Source organism: Neopsephotus bourkii, unplaced genomic scaffold, assembly GCF_033783945.1.
Source record: "Neopsephotus bourkii isolate Nb327-2 ecotype Australia unplaced genomic scaffold, CSIRO-AGI_Nbou_v1 NB_838, whole genome shotgun sequence".
NCBI classification, from domain to species: Eukaryota; Metazoa; Chordata; class Aves; order Psittaciformes; family Psittacidae; genus Neopsephotus; species Neopsephotus bourkii.
Genome location: NW_026901334.1, coordinates 2,172,899 through 2,195,032, shown reverse-complemented (window position 1 = coordinate 2,195,032; position 22,134 = coordinate 2,172,899). Strand labels below are relative to the sequence as shown.

The 22,134-nt window shown below is 57.1% G+C and overlaps 1 protein-coding gene across 3 annotated transcripts in view; it reads left to right on the top strand.

Annotated features, from left to right (window-relative positions):
- Positions 1-21,600, top strand: part of ADAMTS10 (ADAM metallopeptidase with thrombospondin type 1 motif 10) — a 66,469-nt gene extending 44,869 nt beyond the window's left edge. For all 3 annotated transcript variants that reach the window (XM_061355966.1, XM_061355969.1, XM_061355967.1), the window contains 17 exons: positions 549-654; positions 811-957; positions 2,548-2,689; positions 5,332-5,439; positions 7,288-7,433; positions 7,745-7,808; positions 8,640-8,742; positions 13,418-13,551; positions 14,418-14,541; positions 15,049-15,129; positions 16,555-16,718; positions 17,096-17,222; positions 17,377-17,506; positions 18,132-18,336; positions 19,024-19,200; positions 19,792-19,948; positions 20,310-21,600. In XM_061355966.1, coding sequence (XP_061211950.1) covers positions 549-654; positions 811-957; positions 2,548-2,689; positions 5,332-5,439; positions 7,288-7,433; positions 7,745-7,808; positions 8,640-8,742; positions 13,418-13,551; positions 14,418-14,541; positions 15,049-15,129; positions 16,555-16,718; positions 17,096-17,222; positions 17,377-17,506; positions 18,132-18,336; positions 19,024-19,200; positions 19,792-19,948; positions 20,310-20,419 — 2,225 coding nt within the window. In that variant the 3' untranslated portion in view covers positions 20,420-21,600. The remainder of the gene's footprint in view (positions 1-548; positions 655-810; positions 958-2,547; positions 2,690-5,331; positions 5,440-7,287; positions 7,434-7,744; positions 7,809-8,639; positions 8,743-13,417; positions 13,552-14,417; positions 14,542-15,048; positions 15,130-16,554; positions 16,719-17,095; positions 17,223-17,376; positions 17,507-18,131; positions 18,337-19,023; positions 19,201-19,791; positions 19,949-20,309) is intronic.
- The last annotated feature ends 534 nt before the right edge of the window (positions 21,601-22,134 follow it).

Below are 22,134 nucleotides of genomic sequence, written 5' to 3'. Positions count from 1 at the left end.
AGAGGGTTGGGAGAATCTGCTGCCATGATTTAAGGGGCATTTCTGCATGATCCAGCCATCCAGGTGGAGTCAGGCTGGATTCCTGGTCATGGGAATGACACCTGGTGGGGGCCAGCCACAGCCAAACACACATGGTCAGGTTGGATCCTGATTTAGTTGTCCAGGCTGCCCTGGCTGAGTTCGGATGCCCAAGTGCTGGTGCACCTGATCTCAGGTTCCCCCACCAGCAGTGCCAGTGTTGCAACAAGGACTGTTCCCTGCACACAGCCTGGGGGTAGGATATGAAATTCAGAGGATTTTGACCCATTCTTTTCATTTCCAAGCCTGCCATTGCTAACACAGTTGACAGTGCTGACATGTGCCCACAGCCCATAGGAGCTATGGGTCCATCCCAAAGCCCAGTGCAACCAGTGGGAAGAAACTTGTTGACAGTAGGCTATGCTCAGTGTTAGTGAGCATGAAGCACATTATTTAGTTCCCAGATAGCACCCATGTCACCCCCAGATGCTTTGTGCTGACCCTGTGTGACAGCTCTGTCTGTTCCCCAGGCTTGGCCCCCGTTGGTGGGATGTGTGAACGAGAACGAAGCTGCAGCATCAATGAGGACATTGGCCTGGCCACAGCTTTCACCATTGCCCATGAGATTGGCCACACGTGAGTGCTGTGCTACAGGAATCCCTGGGAGTCACAGGGAAGGGCCCTTGTTGGTTTGTTCCTGCCAACAGGAGCTGGAAAATCCTTCCTATGGATAATCCAGATGTGTTGAAAATGCAGCTGGTCATCCCTCTATTGCCTTGATGGTGCTTTCAGGTTTGGCATGAATCACGATGGGGTCGGCAACAGCTGTGGCTCCCGTGGGCAAGAAACAGCCAAGCTCATGGCTGCTCACATCACCATGAAGACCAACCCGTTTGTATGGTCCACGTGCAGCAGGGATTACATCACCAGCTTCCTGGAGTAAGGAATCCATCCCACCTTGCCCTTCCTTCTTCCCTGTAGTCAGTACAGACCTCCAACCTCTCACTTGTGAGGAGTGGGTAAAGCCCCCAAAGCACAGCCCATGCACTGTCTGTCTTGTCTCCCAGCACCTCATCCTATCCCAAGAAGCATGGGATCTCCTTCTTTCCTTTAGACTTCCCCGTGCTTTGCTTGCCTGCTGGAGATACCAACCCCATTTACCTTGCTGCTGTGAGACCTTTATTTAGGTTCCCCACTTCCAGACACTTCACTGATAAATCAACAGCTTCTGGAGGCATTGGGGTGTTTTAGAAGTGCAGCCAGGAACTGCAGAGGAGAGTTGGTGTGATGGGGAAGGAGGATCTGGAGGCAGGACTGGGTCTGCAGAGTGTAGGCAGCCACTGAGGAGGAGTTTTCAGGTGTGATTGAGCAGCATAGGAAAAAGGTTTTGGTTGTGTTATCCAAACCACCTTTAGGATTCGGGAGAAGGGATTTAGGCTCCTATGTCCCAAAGTTCTGCTGTTACCACCTTGCCTGAGTCATGTTCTCTGCAACCTGAAAGCGCTTCTCATCCAGGGTTCAGGCAGTTCAGGTTTCTGTCACCAAACGAGCAGTCAGGATTGATTCTGCTGAGGTTTTGGGTAGGACACGGGCACTACCTAATAGGATTGGGTGATGATTGAAAGAAGCAAGTATGTGGGATCACTGTGGAGGAGAGTCCCCAGGGAACGAATACCAGCCCTCTACCAGCAATGCTGCTGTTGTAACAGCCCCTGAGGAGCTGTCACCTACCCCACGGTCCCACAAAGCTTGTCCCAAACAGCGTGGCTCATCCCCAAACATCTGCAGCTCATGTCTGGCAGCAGCAGAACCTGCCCCCCTTAGCTCTTGACCCCTGGACGTGCACCGCAGCGAGGCACGTTGCATGGACAGCACTGGGAAAGCTGCCTTGTCCTCAGGTGACCCTGAGGCCTTGGCAGGGCTGGTGGAGTTTCATGTTCGTGTCAGCCCTCTCCACAGTTTGTGCTGGCCACCCCTGCCTGAGCACGGCCCCGGGAGCCTCTGCTGGGATGGGGAATGCGAGACCCCGGGACTGGGGGAGTGGTGACAGGGGCCTTGATTTAGGGAGAGCTCGGAGAGCAGCGGGGAAGGAGGAGGGAAAGGCGTGCGCCTGCAGAACTTGGATGCTCCTACAAAGCTCTGGCGTGAGGAAGGACAGGCTTGGAGAGCAGGGGCTGTCTGAGCTCGGCACCTCTGGCTGCTCTCTGCTGGGGCTCTGCAGCCATGGGGTGGGAGGGCAGCCCCTCTGCATCCCTGCTGCCGCATGAGGGTGCTGGGCACACGTTGGGACAGCCAGGGGCTGGCGAGAGCCTGCAAAGCACTCAGATTAAAGCATCCAGAGTTACCTTGGAACCAGCATGTGCTTCCCAGCCTGAGGGAACAACAGAAAGGCTCCAGAGCACTTTCCCAGCCATGGTTTTACCCAGTTAAGCAGCCCCATGCGGAGCAGGGAGTGCCTGCAGCTGGTCCTCCATCACGATGTTCTCCTACAAGACTTTCTGAGCTCTGATTCTCCTCTCTTGTTTCCAGCTCCGGGATGGGATTGTGCCTGAACAACGCTCCTCCCAAGCAAGACTTCATCTACCCAACAGTGGCTCCAGGACAGGCCTATGATGCAGACGAGCAGTGCCGCTTCCAGTACGGAGTTAAATCTCGCCAGTGTAAATACGGGGTAGAGAGCCTTCCTGCTTTACTATCGGTTCCCAGGGGGTGGAGGACAGGGGTACAAGGGCAAAGGGCCCTGCGGGCCGTTCCTCTGCTGCCCACATTGCTTTGCTGTCCTGCTTCAAACGAAGGGCACTGGCATGTTCCCTGTGAGCTTTTTGCCTTGCTTCCATTGAGAGAAGCTGGAGGAGGTTGTTTCTCCCCTACAAGGGTTGACCCCAGCTCTGTTTCAGTCAGATTAGTCCCACCTTGGCTGCTGCTGGTCCCCAGGGGTTGCAGCTGGAAGCCAGGCTGCAGTCACTTCATCCAGACTCCCCTCTCAGCAGGGCTTTGCACACAAATGTGTTTTTCCTGCTCCTCAGTAGAAGTCATTCTGCTGCTCACACAAACTTAGGAGGAGAAACGTCTCTCTTCCAGGTGAGGTGGGTCCATGTGCTGTAGATGTGCCTGAGCTGCCCACCTGCCGTCATGCTGCTATTCCCTGATCTTTGAATCCAAGAAACCACTGAAAGGAAAGGTTGTTTCGGGAGAAAAGAGTCTTCTTGGATCTCAGCCTGGCATTTTGCTGTTCTTAATGTACTGGGCATTGCCAGCCAGCTGGGCATAGTGATGTGGGGAGATGCACGAGCAGCTCTGTTGTCTGATGGACATGCATGTATGTGTACCTGTGTCAGTCAGACCCTGTGAAGGACGAAACATCTCAGACCAGGGCTTAGTTTCTCTTGCAGCCATGTAGATGCAAGCCCAGTGCTGCCATTGCATTGACCAGATGTGAACGCTCTGAACATTCATCTGTTTAGTGCAGTTAAACCCTGGTGGTCTCCCCAGTTCATCTTGGTCAACAAAGGGCAAAGTTTGGCTCTCCCTGGTCCAGTGTTGTCTTTTAGCATGGCTGAGGGGCCCAGAGCCCACTGGACATGGGGATGTCCAGAGCAAACTGGGTCTGAATAACGTGGTTGTGATGGCTGATGTCAGGTGCTCCTGCCTGCAGGCCCTGTCCCTCCTCAGCTGAGCCAGAGGCTGTGGAATGGAAACTTTCCACGTTTACATGCCTGTTTCCCAGCTAATTTTTAACTCGGGCAGGCGCTTCCTGTATATATACAGGGATCCCAAAGGCACAAGATGTCCTTGTGATGACCCTTCGTGCTTGGCTGGGAGAAGCCCAAAGGGTGGAAGGGCTCAAGGGCATGCAGATAAATCTGGGTAAATGTGCAAGTCCACCCATCCTGTGCCCCATATAAACAAACTCCAGGGGCATGGCACAAACGCAGCAGCATCCCTTCCTCCATGCCAGTACAGAGCGGATGGTTAATAGATACAGTGAGGACAGAGCAGACAGATGGCACTGATTGAAGCTGGGAAGTCTTTTCCCTTGGTGACACAAAGAGATTATATAGGAACTCCTGCATCCCAATTGACTGGTTTGGGTTGGAAGGGACCTTAAAGCTCCTCCAGCTCCAACCCCTGCCATGGGCAGTGACCCCTTCCACTGGAGCAGCTTGCTCCAAGCCCCTGTGTCCAACCTGGCCTTGAGCACTGCCAGGGATGGGGCACAGCTCAGGAGACCAAGTGCAGGAGAGTGTTGAAGTGTTTGCATGTGTTGAAGTCCAGCCTGGTTGATTCAGTGGCAGAGCAGGTTCACAGCGCCTGGACTTTCTGCTTTAGCAGCTGTGACTATGGCAGAGCCTCTGCCATGGACCTAACTTCTGGGTAGATCTGGAAACAGTGGAAATGGTCAAGGGAAGCTTTTTTTTTTTGCTGGTGCTGTGAGGGTGAAGCTCAGGATCTGTGGCTCAAGAAGCCTCCTGGAAAGAGGTGTAGAGTCCTCAGCCCAGCATCCCTCCGTGGACCTGGCTGCATCAAGCACAAAGAGAGAAGTGCCCACTTCTGGAGCTACTTGAGGGCTAGCGCAGGATCTGGCATTATTGTGATTATCCTGAAGACAGCTCTGAATCTTCCAGAGGCCTCTGCCCTTCAGCACTGTTCTGCTGCCTGGAGATTGCCAGGGAGCCACACTGTGACCTGCGGTGCCTTCCTGTAGCAGGAGGTGGCAGATGTGCCATGCTGATGCTCCTGGGGACTCCAGCTTCCCACAGAGGCAGGTCCAGATCTGTGTGGCAGATCTGGAGCCACGTGGCATAGGGATGCTCATTGCAGGTGGTAGGAATGGGTCCTTGTGCTCAGCATCCACTGCACAGCGCCACAAAGGAGATCACCCCTCAGCCCTGGGGAGGGGGCTCAGGTGGAGCACAGCATTGGGCCTCATTGGGGTGTCCAAGGAGATGTGTCCTCTGTGGCACAAAGCCCAGGTTGGTTGGGGCTGTCTGGGGTGCCAGCTCTAGCACCAGAATGCTGTGGAACCTCCAAGTCCCAAGAGATCGGAGGTCTCCCAGCCCAGGCTTAGTCCAGAGAAGGGGAATGAGCTGTCAGTGGCCTTGGGGTGACTGCAGCTGGCGACACTTCACAAGACTTGATCTTATTTACCCTCCACCATGCTGGAACTGCTCCTGTCCGTGTCCCAGCCCAGCACCAGTGTGCTGCTGCCCCGGCCTCACAGCCCCAGCACCAGTGAATCCTGATCTCAGCTTTGTTTCTTTGTCTCTTTCTTCCTCCCTCCCACTCTTTCCCCCAATTTCTCTCTCTTTCCAGGAAGTCTGCAGTGAGTTATGGTGTCTGAGCAAAAGCAACCGCTGCATAACCAACAGCATCCCTGCTGCTGAGGGGACCATATGCCAAACCAACACCATTGAAAAGGGGGTAAGGAAGCCCAGGGCACCGTAGCAAGATGACAGTGAGTGGCTGAATCCCTCTTCCAGTGATAACTGGGATTATTGTTTGCATTGGTGAGCACAGAGTTGATTTAAGAGCACCCACCAGCCTGTCCTTCACTGCATCCCAAAGCCTGGAGCCACCCCACCATCCCCATTGGCACAGAGAGAGGCTGGGATGTGCCAAGGAGTCCAGGGGTCCGTCATCACCCTGATGTACAGATCATCCAGCATGTTGCTGGAAATGCAGACTATGAAATCCCTGCTCCAGCGAGCTCCTGGAGGACAGCACAGTGACCTCAAGCAATGCTGTGTGCTCTAGATGAGCATCTTGTTCACAGAACCATCAGGGTTGGAAGAGTACCTCTGGAGATCCTCCTGTCCAACCCCCTGCCAAAGCAGGGCCACCAGCTTCTGTTGGGTGGTGGCTGTGCCCTCATCCCTACCTCCTGGTTGTGTCCTCTTCCCAAATCCCCTGTGGTTATTACAGCTTCACCTCTCCTACCCCAGGAACCCACAGTGGGGGGCTTCAGGCCTGGATCTGGTGGTGGTTTCTCAGGCAGTGTCTTGCTGCCTCCTTCCCTGCCTGTTTTAGTTTTCTGTTCTCTCTCTTTCATTTCCATTAGCCAAGCACTTGTTACACAGGTTATGGCCAGCGCATCCTGCCAGGATGCCTTCCATTATGCATCCTCCCTCCCTACCTGACCCAGCTCCTATTTGGTCCCATAGCTATGTCCATGCTTGCAGCAGGACAGCGAGCCAGGGTCTGCTCCCAGCAGGCAGGGTGCAAGGGCAGAGCCTAACACTGATGCTCTCAAGAGCCCTGAGTGCAGAAGCAGAAGCCCCAGTTACCTCCATTCTGGAGTGACAGCAGGATGTGCCTGCAGAGCATGGGATCCTGCCTTTGGAAAGGCGCTGCTGTGCTGGGAGGTGGCTCTGTGAGTGTCCTGGGAGGCCATGGATCATGTTCCCTGCTGGTTGTGCTCAGAAGGAGCCGGGAGAGGCCGTGCCAGCAGCTCCAGGCTGGGTTATCAGCCCCTGGAAGGAGCACACAGCGGTTCCTTCCTTCCTGGGATTATCTCAGTCCCCGAGGCATGGTGTCCGGCACAGTGCCCAGAGAACGGCAGCAGGGCTGGCACTGTCCCACTCCTTGCATCACTGGTGGCTCCAGGGGGTGCAGGATGCTTTCCAGCTCCAAGGGAAATCGTTCATAGGCAAGTTTCTCTGAGCATCTGTCACCCGATAGGATGGGGACAGGCGGATTCTTTAAGGCAGAACAGTGACACAACCATGGTTTTATTACAGTCAAAACGATGTTAACCTGGACCCTTTGCAGAGCAGGATGTTTTAATTCACTAACCATGGCTTCAGCTCCCAGTACACGTACAAAACTCACTCCATCCTGGGAGGGAGCAGCTGGTGGAGGAGACGTCCATGCTCCCCAAGGATCCTGGCCCTGCTGCCCAGGTCCAAGTCCCATGAGACTTGCTGCCACGTACTATTGCAGGCAGTGAACTGTGTGCTCTTACACATCTCTGTTACAACCTGTGTCACCCTGGTGCCTGGGACCCCTTCAGAGCAGAAGTGGGGATGTGACCCCCTTTGCACAGGGTGGTGCACAGCGGGTTTGGAGTGGGGGCACTGGTCCCAGCATCCCTGCGAACCCCAAGTCTGCAGCATGTGCAAATGGTGACGGGAGAGGGGGCCTGCAGAGAGACAAATGTGCTCTGCAGTGGGGTTCAGCCCAGACCCCAGCCCTGAACTGGCTGCTGTGTCTGGTGGAGGCTGTGGGAGGAGGTGACTGTGCTCAGGGGGTTAAAGCTCTGTCTCCCTACAGTGGTGCTACAAGAGGGAGTGCGTGCCTTTCGGCACCCGGCCGGAGGGCGTGGATGGTGCCTGGGGAGCCTGGTCATCCTGGGGGGAGTGCAGCAGGACGTGCGGTGGAGGTGTCTCCTCATCCGTTCGCCACTGCGACAGCCCCCGGTAGGTGTGCTCGTGCGTGCCCATCACTGTGGGGTCAGTGGGAGAGGCAGCAGCCGGGTTCCTGCTTTCCCAGCAGCTCCTTGCTCTTGCTCTGCTGTTGGTCTGCAGCCACAGGGTTGTACAGCTCCAGTGTGTGCTTGCAGCTGAGCCCATGTGGTCTGCTCAGGACCCGCACTTCGGCAATAGCCCCTCCATGCAGGGTCCGTCCTTGCAGAGGGGCATGGGTGGGAAAAGCTCCAGCAAACTCAAACAGCTGCTGCCACAAAACCAGCTCCGTTCCCTAAGCTTCCATCTCATTCCTGGTTTGCCAGGCCCACGATCGGAGGAAAGTACTGCCTGGGAGAGCGGAAGCGGTACCGGTCCTGCAACACCGATGTGAGTACAGGCTGGGGTTCAGGAGATGCAGGGCTTTGCTGGCGGGGCAGGGATGAGCCCTTTCCACATGGATACAGGGCACTGTGGAACCCATGGGAGGAGGCAGCCGATGGGGTGAGCCACTCGGTGCCAGCAGCAATCCCGCAGTGGGGCAATGCAAGCAGGACCATGCACGCCTTCGCCAGGCTCAGAGGGAGGCTGGGTCAGGATGTACCTGCAGGGCTTCGGCATTGAGAAGGGGCCCAAAGAGTTACCAAGGTAAAGGAGGGTGGATCAGAGCCTTCCAGCACTGACATGACAGCGATTGCCTCTTGCAGTGCAGGCCTGGTCAGGTGAGAGCAGCTCACAAAATGCAGTGTAGCACCCTGCTTCCAGGGCTGAGGGTTAAACCGTAATGGGAGCAAGGAAACAACTGCTGCAGGGAAGCTCAATGGAGCTTTGAGCCTGGGAAACAACAGCTTTAACATCCACAGGATGGTGGTGAAGAAAATAGATGGCTCCTCACTGCTTATCCTGGGGTTTGCACCTGGCTTTTAAAGGAGCCTTGGGTGACGTGGTCTAATGTGAGGTGTCCTTGCCCATGGCAAGGGGGTTGGAACTAAATGACCTTAAGATCCTTTCCAACCCTAACCATTCTGATTCTGACTGCTCACAAGAGCAAGGGTTGCATCAGCAGCTGCGGTAAGGGCTCGTGCCATTAGTGTCTAGCTTTGCATGAGGGATGCTCCTGCCGTCCTGTATCAGTGTCCAGTTGTCAGGGCTGGTGTTAGCCGCAGCCCCTGCCCTCCCAGCAGCCGAGGCAGGGCACTGATGGCTCTTGTGTGGCTGCAGGACTGCCCGCCGGGCTCCCAGGACTTCCGAGAGCTGCAGTGTGCCGAGTTCGACAACGTCCCCTTCCGAGGGAAGTACTACACCTGGAAGACGTACCGCGGAGGTGAGTGCCCTGCGCTCTCCTCCACCCTCTGCAGGGACTGCTCTTGTGCTCCAAGGGGTCTGGTGGGCAGTGGCCCCCTCTGCCAGCCCAGGTGCCCGCTCTGTGTGCCTGGGTGTGCTGCCTCCCCCCACACACAACTATGGCTCGATGAGCATCCCTCCACACTGCTGGCCCTGCTGCTTGCCCATAACCATCTTGCTGTGCCCCGTGCCCTGGGTCCCTTACCTCTTGTACAGTTCCCTGCCAGGAACAATTCCAGCAGCACCAGAGCTGTTCAGCTGCTTGTATAGAATCACAGGATCAGCAAGGTGGCAGTGGGGGTTGGAACTGGATGATCTTTAAGGTCCCTTCCAACCCAACCCATTCTATGATTCTAAGGTTGGAAAAGACCTTCAAGCCCATCCAGTCCAACCATTCCCAGCAGTGCCAAGGCCACCCCTAACCCATGGCACTGAGGCCTCGTCTCCACGCTGTGTGAACACCTGCAGGGACGGTGCCTGCAGCCCTGCCCTGGGCAGCCTGTTCCAATGCCTGAGCACCCTCTGGGGCAGGAATTGTTCTAATATCCTCAGTTCTGTTTCCTTAAGTGCTGAGGGAGCAGAGGAAGACAAAGAAGAGAAGGGAGTTGTTAGTGTCTGGTACCTGGTGGGGAGAAGAAGGCAGAAGGGATGGGAAGTGATGGATGCTCCAAAGAGCAGCACTCCCTTCTTCCCGAGGTCAGCTCTCCTGTGTCCTGCAGCAGTGTCTAGCGAGGAGAGGGGGCAGGAGGAGGCCTCTGGGACAGAGATCTCTTCATAATGAGAAAGAGCAGTGCATCTTCTTTGTGTAGTTAATGAACTTGAGTGGGGAAATCCTTCTCAGCTGTGTAAATAAGCACTGCTCCCAGCAGGGCTCCTGCAGCTGGAGCAGATGTGCTGAGGCTGCAGGGGATGGATCAATAGAAACGTAATAAATGTGCAAAGCAGTCACACACAGAGCCCAGTGGATGCCAAGGTGGAAGGCAACCCCCAGGCTGGAGCTGCCCTTGCTCAGACCTCTCTCTTCCCCAAGCATGGCTCAGTGCTTTGAGACCAGGGAACAGTTACCCAGGTGAGCACTGACCCGGCTCTGACATGGATTTTTGCTTTGGCTTTCAAAAAGCACCGTTCTCCCTCTGCTTCAGCTTTCTCTTCCATGAAATAAGATGGTGAAACCTGTCCCCTTGCCAGGAGGCTGTGAGCATTGACACAGTTGTGTCTCAAAGGGATTTGGGAGCTCTCTGGCTCAGCTTTGCAGGTTGGCGGTGAGTATTGGTCAGGAGGAGCTGTGTTGCTTGGCAGTTCTGGTTTGGTTATTCAGCATCAAAGGGTACCACTGTCCTCCTCTGCAGTGATCCAGGTGGGGAAACTGAGGCACATTCATGCAAGTAGATTGGTGCTGGAGGCTGCAGCTCCTGAGCCTGGCCAGGGGGATGCTCTGGAGAAACCCCAGCACCACCAGCCAGGATCAGCAGGGGCAGCTCTTCATGGCATGGGCTGTCCACATGGACCCAGCTGGGACTGTGGAGGTGGGAAGGTGTCAGCGCTGCTCCCCTCCACCTGTGAACTCCTTTGCCCAAGCCTGGGCACTCGGTCAGGGTTGGGGACACGGGGTTGCAGCCATTCAGTACATAAAGGGGGCTCATGGGAAAGATGGAGAGACTTTTTACCGAGGCCTGTGGCAGCAGGGCAAGGGGTGACGATGCTGAGAGCAAAGAGGGTGGGTTTAGAGTGGGCATAAGGAAGAACCAGTGAGGGTACCTGAGGGCCTGGCACAGGGTGCCCTGAGAAGCTGTGGCTGCTCCATCCCTGGCACACACAGCTCCCCAGAATCCATCCCTACTGTGTTCTAACCCAGAATCCATCCCTTCTGTGTTCTAACCCAGAATCCATCCCTTCTGTGTTCTAACCCTCCAGCTGGTGGCATATCTGCTCTTCAGGTTCCTTATGGGCACGTGTCTGTGCTTTGGGAACCATTCACCATCCTGGCTCTCTGCTGAGCCTCTTACCCTGCTCAGCTCAGCCACTGCCTGCAGCACAGCACCTTTGAGGAAGGTGCAAGGTGTTCATGTCATTTGCCCATCAGATGCTGGCCCCATGGCAGTCCAGGGAAGTGGCCTGGGCATGGAGCACCCCCAGCCTGAAGACAAGGAGTACCCCACTAGCCTGGAGTGGGGGGACACTGATGCTGCAAGGAGTTTGGGAAGGGAAGGAGCCACCCACTGAAAGTCTGCCACCAGCTGCCAGCTACCTGAATGGAGGTTGTAGTGAGGTGGGGTTGGGCTCTGCTCCCAAGGAACAAGGGATGGGACAAGAGGAACCGGCCGCAAGCTGCACCAGGGCAGGTTTAGATGGAGCTGAGGAACAATTCCTGCCCCAGAGGGTGCTCAGGCATTGGAACAGGCTGCCCAGGGCAGGGCTGCAGGCACCGGCCCTGCAAGGGTTCACACAGCGTGGAGAGGAGGCCTCAGTGCCATGGGTTAGGGGTGGCCTTGGCAGTGCTGGGAATGGTTGGACTGGATGGGCTTAAAGGGCTTTTCCAACCCGGTTCATTCTGTGATCCTAAGTCGAGGTGGGTTTTGCACGGGGCTCGTAGTCGTGTTTTGCTGGTGGTGATTTCCAATGGACACAGCCCCAGCCCCAAAGGCTGAGCTCAGCCCGCAGCAGATACCTCGTGGAATGCAGCCTGAGCTGTTTGTTCAGTTTGCTCTCTTCAATTAGTTATTCATTTTGCTCTTGGCAGGTGCGAGAGCCAAGGGAGAGTGCAGCAGCCCATGGGGCTGGGAGAGGGCTGGGAAGGAGCAGGGGCTTGCAGCAAACAGGAGGTTGCTCCTCATAAATCATTCTGTGCTTTAATTCCTCTATGGGACAGGGCAGGCAGGAGAAACAAACCAGCCTCTGAGGCACTGTGCAGCCAACTGCAAGTCAGTCTGCACTGCTCTGCTCCTGTCCATTTCCCTTTCCTTCTTTCCCCTTCCCTTCCCTAATGGAGCCAGGGATGGGAGAGAGCAGAAGCAGGCAGCTGCCGGGGTTAGTTGCCCAGCAGGGAGATGCAGCAAAGCATCTGAGGTGCGCCTTGCTCTGCCTTGTAGCTGGAGACAAGGAACAGAACAGGGAGTGTGCTTGGAGAGCTCAGCAAGGCCATCAGAGAGCCCTGGAATGAAAGCCCAGAGGGTGGCTGGGGCCGGGCTGCTCTCAGGGTCCTGCCTGCACTGTCCCCCTTGGTGGCCCTGAAGAGCCCAGGGTGCTGCACATGGTGCTGGCTCTCCTGAAGGAGGGTTGATATCAAGCATCTTTAGGGGCTTGCCCAGGCATCCAGCTCGACAGCATGCCTGCAGGCTGCTGAATTCCCCTCTCCTGTCTCCTCCTGCTCTTCCTGCTTTGCTCTCTCTTCTCCTGGTGCTCGCAGGCACATCGGGGCCGTCCCTCCCTCCATCTGCCCCTTCCACGCGCTCCATTGCAAGCCTTGCAGACTTCTGTCGCTCCCAGTTTAGGTGCTGCCCAGCTCTGGTGCACAGCTCACAACTGCTGCTGGTGCCTGCAGGAGTGAGGCCCTCTGCCAGGGTCATGCAGACCCTTGGGTCTCCAAGGGATGCTCAGGAAAGAGGATGCTTTAGAGAGAGGATTTTGTGGAAGGCATATGTTTGGTATACTGGCTGCATATGATATGAAGGACACTGTATTCAGTTGCAAGGTGGCAGGTAACCATCCTATACTTGAGGGCAAAAGAAGGGCAATATATTTGGTTGCTAATTATTGTCCTTAGCAAGTCCGTATCCTTTATCCAAGGGGAATGCATTGACCATAAAACCCCACAAGAGTAAAACTTGAGTGGTTTGTTCATGCCACCAGAATTCCAAGATAAATGTTATAAAAGGGATCAGCTCTCATGCGCTATCTATTTACAGACAGTGAGTGCACATTTTTCTCTCGCTGTACTTGGGTCTCCAAGGGCTCAGGAAGGAAAGCAAATGCCATGATCTGCACCAGCATTTGATGAAAGCCAAGGGCAGGAGGCAGGAGACTGCTCTGCTCAGGTGTCTCCTTCCATAACCAGTCCCACGTCCTGCTCCCAGGCACCGTAAGCCAATATCCAGATCAACAACCTCTGTTCCTTGTATGGTACTTTGGCAATGGCTGTTGGGAAGCAGGTATTTTAGCTATAACTTGAGCATCCTTCTTTGTCCTCATGCTGCTGCCATCACCCTTGCTGTGAGTGACTCACTGAAGCACGAGCCTGGAACAGAAGGAAGTGGTTGCTCTGGTCTAGTAGCTGAAAAACCTTGGAGCTGAGCTGCTGCCTCCGTTTCCCTGTCTGTAAAATGGGACAAGGGTGTCAACAGCCCTTGTAAAGTGCCGGGGGGTCAGGAGTGGCCAACACCAGATAAAACCCAGTCAGTTTGTTTCCTTCCCTGTCACATACAGCCCATGTTCCCCAGGCTGTGCAGAAGGATCAGTGTCTGGTTCAAAGGTCTGGGTGCTGATCAATAAGGAGGGTTCCTGCATCCCTCTGTGGGTCCCTCCTCCTGGGCATCTGGAGCTGTGCAGTGCACCAGGCACAGGATGGAGGCCTGGGGAAGCCCTCATCCAGGTCTGGCTCCCCCTGTCTTTCCTCTCTGTCCTTGGGGGCACCCTTTGAACCTCTGCTTCTTTCGCAGGGGGTGTTAAAGCCTGTTCCCTCAACTGCCTGGCCGAGGGTTTCAACTTCTACACAGAGCGAGCAGCGGCCGTGGTGGATGGGACACCGTGCAGGCAGGACTCCAACGACATCTGCGTCAATGGGGAGTGCAAGGTGCTGGGACACGCTCGGGATGGGGATGCAAAGGCAGACCCTCGGGCAGGAGAGTGCTGCCCTCGCCCTGCCTGCACAGCCATGGGCATCCCTCTGCCCGAGCATCTGGTTCACCCATGGGAGCAGGAGCACATCCACCTCTGTGCTTGCGCCCATCCCTTCTCCATGCACTGGGTGTCACACTGCCCTGTGTTAATGATGGATCCCTGCATTTACAGCCCATATAGACCCAGGCACTTGATATTTCCCTTGAAATGGGATCTGGAAGGCTGTAAAAGTTTAATTATAAGGAAGCGCTGTGGGAGTGCTGAACGTTGCCCAGCAGGCAGCAGACAGGCTCCCTCCCTGGCTCTGTCTGTCTCCCTTCCTGTGTCTCTGGGATCCTTCTGCCTCTATGGGGCTGAATCTACTGTGGAACTAAAGGGGGATTGCACCAGAGGCAGCCACAGCCATGCTGGTGACACACATCCTAACCCACGTGCTGTGGCAATGGGGCAGAGCCGGAGGCTTCCCATGGGCTCACTACCACAATGCTGGTGCTGCGTGGACACGGCTCTCCTTGGGCAGCTCCACCAGCTCAACGCAGGCACCCTCACCTGTGCCTTATTGCACAGCCATGGGTTTCCTGCTTGTTCCCCCACCCCAGCCTTGGATGGAGGCTCCCTTGGGCTGTGTCTGGAGAGTGGGGACAGAAAGATGGGATGGGCAGAGGGGATGCTGCTGAGCACTGCCTGGTGTATGGTGCAGGGGAGGGCATTGAGATGGAGCCCAGGGACGGGCTCCTGGGATGCTGCAGGCCAGCTCTGGGGAGGACAAGCCCCCCACCATCACCATAACGGCTAATTCCCTGCTGCTCCTCCCTGCAGCACGTGGGCTGTGACCGTGTCCTGGGCTCTGACTCAAAGGAGGACAAGTGTCGTGTGTGTGGTGGAGACGGCAGCTCCTGTGAGACCATCGAGGGAGTCTTCAACCAGTCCCTGCCGGAGGGAGGTAGGGAGCAAGCAGTGGGTGTCACTCATCCTTGGCTTCACATCCTCAGCTCCTCCTGCTCCTGGGGACGTGCGGGACAGGCAGGGGCATATCCCAGAGAAACATCCCAATGGATAGGACCAGGCTGCGAGCAGGGAGCAAACCACCACCGAGCCACGGCACCCAGGTTCCTAACACAAAGCACCAAGTTCCTTCCCTCCTCCCCAGCTCACACTGCCCTCAAGCCCTCTATGGAGATGCCCATGGAAACCCCAGCTCCACAGCCTCTCCCCAGCAAGGCCAGTCCCATCACAAGAGCTTGCACTGCAAAGCAAGAAAGCCACTGTCCTGGTGGGCCATGGTGCTTTTTGTTTTCAGCTGCAGTAGGTGGCTGAACAAACCCCTTTGCACTGCCAGCGCCTCGGTTTAACCCATGGGTCACAGGGGGGTTCACACTCATCCCACCCAGGGCAGGGCTGGCTCTGGACTCAGAGGCTGGGCATCACTGCTCACTGGGCTGTCTCACAGGTTACGAGGAGGTGATCCAGATTCCCAAGGGCTCTGTCCACATCGACATCCGGGAGCTGAACCTCTCCATCAACTACCTAGGTGAGCTGGGGCTGGGGGATGCTGAAATCCCAGCCGGACACCCCTGGGTCCTGCCACTTCCCTGTGCTTAACAGGGGGTGGGAAAAGCCCATTCCCACCCAAAAGGAGTGGGGAAACTCCCATTGCAGCAGAGGATGTGGCTGGGGGCCCCAGCTTGGGATTTGGGGCAGAGGAAGGCAGCAGGAACCTGCTTGCAGGGCACCACGTCCCAGCGTGTCCCAGGCCCTCGCAGTCTTGCTGTGGCTGTGCCTCCATCCTGCACTCGATGTCCAGCAGCATAACCCTGAGCAAACCCCACACCCTGGGTTCCTGGTGCTGGCTGTGTCTCCCTGGCATCCCCCCTCCACTGGCACGTTGGGCTGGGGATTGAAAACAGACCTGCTCCCTTTTTCCTTGGGCTTCATTTTCCAGCCAGACTCTGGCTCGTTTTCCCAACGGGCTCTTTGCTTTCCCCACATCCCCCCTTTGTGTCCTCCAGGCGATGGGCAGTGCTCGCGGAGGGGTGGGCAGGCTGCTCACTGCTGGCTTCATGCCGGGTGCCTCTGCAGCAGCTCTTCAGGAGCAGGAGCCTGCCTGGATGTGGGAGGTCACAGCGGGGCTCTGCTGGCAGCATCCCTCCAGGCCAGCTCCCTTTGCTGTGTTTGGAGATGCCCACATCCCTCCCTGCCCAGTCCGTGCATACGGGGGACTCCTTTTCTCCATCCACACTGGATCCGGGTGCACGGGAGGCACAACCCAAGCTCACAGCGCTGCCACCAGGCCCTCCCACTCTGGGATCTGTCCCTGCACACCAGTGGGAGCAGAGGGAGCATCCTCCATCCTCCCCGCCCCACAGCATCACGGCAATGAGGTCGTTGCCAGCAGGCAGGGCAGGAGTGACACCGAGCTGGGGTGGAGAGCAGCGGCTGTGGGTGGCAGGGAGCAAACCGGGAGAGCGTGGGAATGCGAGCGGGAAGCTGGAACGCGCCGATCCCCCTCTAGCGACTCGCTTGGGGAACGGCAGCCAGGCTCCTGGGGACCAGCCTGCTCCAGCAGCCCCGGCTGCACACGGGGATTGGGTTCATGATGGTGGCCGTGTGTCCCCATCACTGGTTTCATGATGGTGGCCGTGTGTCCCCATCACTGGTTTCATGATGGTGGCCGTGTGTCCCCATCACCACCCCGGGCAGCTGACTGAGCCCCCCATAGCATCACCCTTCCACAATGATGGACAGGCTGAGACAAACTGATGGAGACACGAGTCCCACTTCTGCAAGCGACTTCTTGGGTGACCCTGATCCAGGCACATCCTTTATTTGCCCCCCCTATTCCCTCCCGGTAAAATGGGGCTGATGATACCCACTCTCTGCTGTAGCAGTGCCCTGGGCCTGAGCTGAAGCTGGGTGGGTTCAGTCCTGCCAACCCTTGCTCCCCTTGTCCTCGCAGCACTGAGAGGGGAGAGTGGCGACTATTACATCAATGGGAAGCTCTCCATCGACCCACCACGGCGCTTTGACATCGCAGGCACAACATTCCACTACAGGAGATCCCCAGATGAGCCGGAGTCTCTGGAGGCCTTGGGACCCACCAACGTCACCCTCTTTGTCATGGTTGGTAACGTGGTTCCCTCATAGCCCCACCTGGTATGGGCCTTGCTATGACTACATGGGATTGGAGCTAATCAACCCATGTGTTCCCTATTTGGAGTAAAGGGACACAGAAATCAGAGGTAAATAGGGCTAACTTCTCAGGTCTCCCTTAGAAAGCCAGGCTTTGGAATGATTCAGTCTGCAAGTGCATGGGAAATTGTTCTCTGATCAGGTCAGCATCACTGGTGACTGCTGTCAATGCTGGAAAGGGAAGGAGGGGAAATGTCGGCTGCACTGGATTTTAGGGAGGGTGCTGAGGTTGTGGGATGCTACCAGGATGCTCACGATCACGCTGGGCTTCGGTGGCACTGATGCCTTGGTGATGACTTTCTCGACAGGTCCTCGTACGGACAGAGCTGCAGGGGATCCGGTACAAGTTCAACGCGCCCATCGGCAGGGATGCCTCCAACCAGTATTCCTGGCACTACACCCCATGGACAAAATGCTCAGTGCTGTGTGCTGGGGGTGAGGTTTGACCCCGTGTCGGCTTGGGGGGGTCGGGTGCAGTGGCAAGTGGCTGCTCCATCACATTGCCATATAGGAGCAGAGCACTGCAGCCTGGCTCAGCCCTGGCCTCAGGACTCTCCTCTCTTTCCCCCTCACCTCTTTGTCTTGACAGGCAGCCAGATCCAATCCGTGGTGTGCAGGAAGCTTTCCGATGGCTCAACTGTCTCCAACCACTTCTGTAGCCCTGAAGCCAAAATGCCCGAGCGGCAGCGGCCCTGCAATGTGGAACCGTGCCCTCCGGCGTGAGTACCATGGCGGGGAGGGATGCTGGGGGGAAAAGTCAGTGTTGGAGGAGGGTGAAATTCCCCCCTTGCTGCTATCCTCAACTCAGAGTCCCCTGCACAGTACCCAGGGGTGATACTACCTGGCTGGAGCAGCTCTGCTGGGAAAGGGGAGAGCAGTTTTCTCCTCTGTGCCCCATCATGGGCACGATATCTGCACATCCCAAGTGCATCACTGCAGGGAAGGGGCAGTGAACAGAAACCTGTGTCCATCTCAGTGCTCCGTGCACAAGGCTACACCATGCACAAGGCTACACTGTGCCTTGCTGCGTGAAAGATGCACTGAGCACATGGGGTGATGGCTGAGGATGGTCTCTGTAGGTGACCTCCTCCGTGTGCTGCTGGGGTACTTGCAGGAAGCCCTCCCCATCTGGTCCTTTGGTGCAAAGCAGATGCTCTGTGCAGTCCAGCCCCAACTTGGCTGGTTCTTGCCCCTCTCTTGAAGGGGAAGGGGAGATGTGAGAACCGTGGTTCACCCAGAGCTGCCTGGGAGGCTCGAGGAGGAGCAGGGCTGTGTACAGGGGTACAGGGACAAGCATGTCCCCAGTGTGCCCCTCACAAGCCTCTCTGTTGTACCCGTCCCCAGCTGGGTGATTGGGAACTGGTCTGAATGCAGCCGAAGCTGCAACGAAGGCGTCCGCACACGCAGCGTCTTCTGCAAGCGTAAGATCTCTGCCGCTGAGGAGAAGACCTTGGATGATGCTTCCTGCACCCATCCACGGCCAAAGATGCTGGAGCCTTGCAATAACCAGACGTGCCCTCCAGAGTGGGTTGCCCTGGACTGGTCTGAGGTGAGTGCAGGGTGTCAGCCCTCAGCTCTCCAATGCCACTGGTCCTTTGGAAGACAGCATCAATCACAAGGTCAGAGCATTGGTGACAGCTGCAGCATGGAGGGTGCAGTGTGGGGAACTGCCCTGTAGGTCAGGAGAGAGGCAAGGTGGGAGCACTGGGAGGGAAGGCCAGTGCAGTGCTGCTTCTCTTTGCTGCATGTGCTGTTGAAGCAGGTACAGAGGAGGCCATGGAGATGCTGCGAGGGCTGGAGCAGCTCTGCTCTGGAGCCAGGCTGAGAGAGCTGGGCTGGGGCAGCCTGGAGAAGAGAAGGCTCCTGAAGGGGAGACCTTAGAGCAGCTCCAGTGCCTAAAGGGGCTCCAGGAAACCTGGAGAGGGGCTTGGGACAAGGGCCTGTAGGGACAGGCCAAGGGGAATGGCTTGAACCTGCCCGAGGGGAGACTGAGCTGAGCTCTTAGGCAGAAGCTCTTCCCTGTGAGGGTGCTGAGGCGCTGGCACAGGGTGCCCAGAGAAGCTGTGGCTGCCCCATCCCTGGCAGTGCTCAAGGCCAGGTTGGACACAGGGGCTTGGAGCAAGCTGCTCCAGTGGAAGGGGTTGGAGCTGGATGGGCTTTAAGGTCCCTTCCAACCCAACCCAGGCTGGGATCCGATGGTTCTGCGATCCTGACCCCGTGTGTCCTCTCTCTGCAGTGCACCCCAAGCTGCGGGCCCGGTTTCCGCCACCGCATCGTCCTCTGCAAGAGCGGGGACCACAGCACAACTCTGCCCCCCTCCCAGTGCCCTGAAGGCTCCAAGCCCCCGAGCAGCATGAGGTGCAACCTGCGGCGCTGCCCACCTCCGCGCTGGGTCACCGGCGAGTGGGGAGAGGTAGGGACCAGCCTTCCATGGGGCTCTGCCTCCCAGCCATTCACATCCTAGTGCCCGCGAGGCTTTTACCCACCAGCAGAACCCAGTGTGGCCGCCACAACTGTCTGGGGGCCAGCAGGACTCCATGGTGGTGTTCTTTGCCCCTCCTTAGCTCAGGAAGGCCACTGTGATGGTGGCCCAAGTGCCACCCATCAGGAGTCTTCCCGGGAGACCCCCAGGGCTGGCAGGGACCCCACAGATATCTGGGGGGCAGCAGGGCAATGAGGATGGGAGTGAAGGCTGCAGAGGTGAGGCTGCTGCTACAGTCCAGCCCGGTGGCACTGACAGTGCCCCCTTCCCCTGACACCCCTCAAACCCCAGGGTGACATCAGGGTGCTGGTGCTTTAGGGCTGGATGGATTGATCCTTGCTGAGTCCTGGAGGACTGAACCAAGCTTTTCGGGATGCGGGGCCACTGCTCCGCTGCGCTGGTGTGGGAAGGGACGGCTGCATCCAGCACCCGTTGCACCTCTAAGACCTGGCAGTGCTCTCCCCCCGGGCTAGCAGAGCCATGGGGGCTGCTGCAGCTCCGTGCTGTGCTGTTTCCCTGCAGTGCTCAGCACAGTGTGGCCTTGGCCAGCAAAGAAGATCCGTCCAGTGCCTGGCTCATACTGGGCAGCCGTCCAGCGACTGCGTGGAGACCCTGCAGCCTCCGGGCATGCAGCAGTGTGAGACCAAGTGTGAATCGGGACCTACAGACAACCCTGAAGGTGAGGGAGCTGGGGCTGGCCTCGGGGGCTACGTGGTACCAGGAGATGGGAGCCAGCACAGCCCACGATGGGCTCTTGGTGCTGGGCTGGGGGTAAGGCTCTCCATGGGGAGATCTGACGCTATCCCTTCTGGTCCCTGGCCACACTGGCATGCTGTGACCCTGCTAAATGGAGAAGCTGTACCTTGGCCAGGAGAGGCTTTCAGTAGTGGAGTTCTTCAGCTTGTGCCTTCCTGGCAAAAAGCCCCCAGGAACTGGGCTTTTCGGGGTGCAAAATCTTGCTTAGCACTGGGTATGTGTCCCCTGGGGGCTCCTCACCCCCAAGGGAGTTATAACCCTTCTTCCCTCTGCCCCCCATCCAGAGTGCAAGGATGTGAACAAGGTGGCCTACTGCCCGCTCGTCCTGAAGTTCAAGTTCTGCAGCAGGACCTACTTCCGACAGATGTGCTGTAAAACGTGCCAGGGGCACTAGGGACCCAGCGTGCCCCCCGTGGGATAACTGGAAGGCAAAAGCTCTGCCGAAGGGCCACCAAGCCGTGCCCTTCCTTCTCCGTCCCAGCAACCTCCCCTGGGCCCAACACAGACACTGCTCGTGCTTCCAGTGGGAGCCGGTGTCACCCAAACCCATCCCCTACAGACACGCACCCTTCGCCCCTGAGCTTCCCAATGGCAGGCTCCCAGTTAAATCACTGCCAGCCACCAGCGCCGCAGGAGCCGGCCGATGGGCGCTGGGAGAGGCTGGGCCCAGCGCAGCAGCGAGGACGTTACTTGAACTTCTGACTTGTTATTTATTAGTAGCAGACCCAGGCCCTGCAGCCACCCAAGAGGCACCGCTCACCCCGCTCCTGCCTCCTCCTGTTCCCTGCCCGTGTCCCCAGGGCATCTGCTCTGCAGTGGAGCATCCCCGGGGAGGTCGCTGCCTGTCCCTTGGGCATCCCAGGGGAGACAAGGAGGAGGTTTGAGGTGCCACAGGTGGCGAGCGTGGCTTGTGGCTGCTGGGTGATGGATGAAGAGGAGCTGCGGTGGGGAATGGCGTTGGAGCACTTTGGTTTCCTTGGTTTGCCTCCTGTCGCCTTGGGGCATGCAGGAGGGGACAGAGAGCAGGTCACTCAGTGAGCAGAGTGGTGACACCAGTTTAACTGGGAGGAGGGGGTTATTCAAACTCCCGTACTTGGATTGGGATGTCCCCCTAGTTTTCCTTAAAGCCCTTGTCTCTATTATGACCATTTTTTATTGCAGAAACACCTCAGAGCATGAGCTGAGGTGGGGGCTGAGGCGTGCTTGGGGTTGCAGTCACTCAATGGCATCAAGGACACTCTGGCCTGCAGGAAGCGAAGCAAAGGAGGATGCAGGACAAGAACTGCCTTGGTCACAGTGTCCCCATTGCTGAGCCCTGACTCAGGACCAGTCCGCCTGGTCCTGGCAGGTCTCTGCCCTGTGAACGCCGCAGCCTCCATGGCTGCTTTGCCTCCAGAGGTGCTTTACTTCCAAAGGTGCTTTGCCTCCAAAAGGTGCTTTGCCTCTCAAGGCAGCCTCGCCACACGCTGCTGTGGCCTTGGGGTGCTGGTCCCAGTGCCACCAGCTCCTCTGCCCTCAGGAGACCTCCAGTGATGGGAAAAGAGCAGGCTTGGAAGTCCTTCAGGTCATCTCCTGGCCCATGTCTTCTCCATGGGCCACCACAGCCTGTGGAGGACCCTTGAGTTTCAAATTGACAAAACATACACTCTTTGTTATCATTATTATTATTCTCAAGCCTTTCTGCATCACAAAGAGGGGGAAGGCTTCTCCAAAGCCATGTTCTGTTCCCTGGGGGTCATCCATACGCCGTGGGGAGGTGGACAACCCCTTTTTCCGCAGGACAAACCTCTCCACCCCCCCAGTCCCCATGTGTTATCCACCACCTGTATCCTCACCCGCTCGTCAGCCTCTCTGGTGCTCAGCAAAACCCTGTTTGGCTGCCGAGCGGGCCTTCATTTGTCTTCCTTCCTGGTGCCATGCTCCGTTCTGATGTGTTGGGAGGGGAGGGGAGGGGGTGTTTTCACCTTTTTATATAGATATATATATAATGAAAACTGTTTAACATACTAACTCTGAGGAGGAGCGACGTAACGGCATGATCTATAATAAAGGAGTAGCTACGATCCCGGGTGCAGCTTCTGGTCCCAGTCTTGTTTCTTGAGTGCTGAG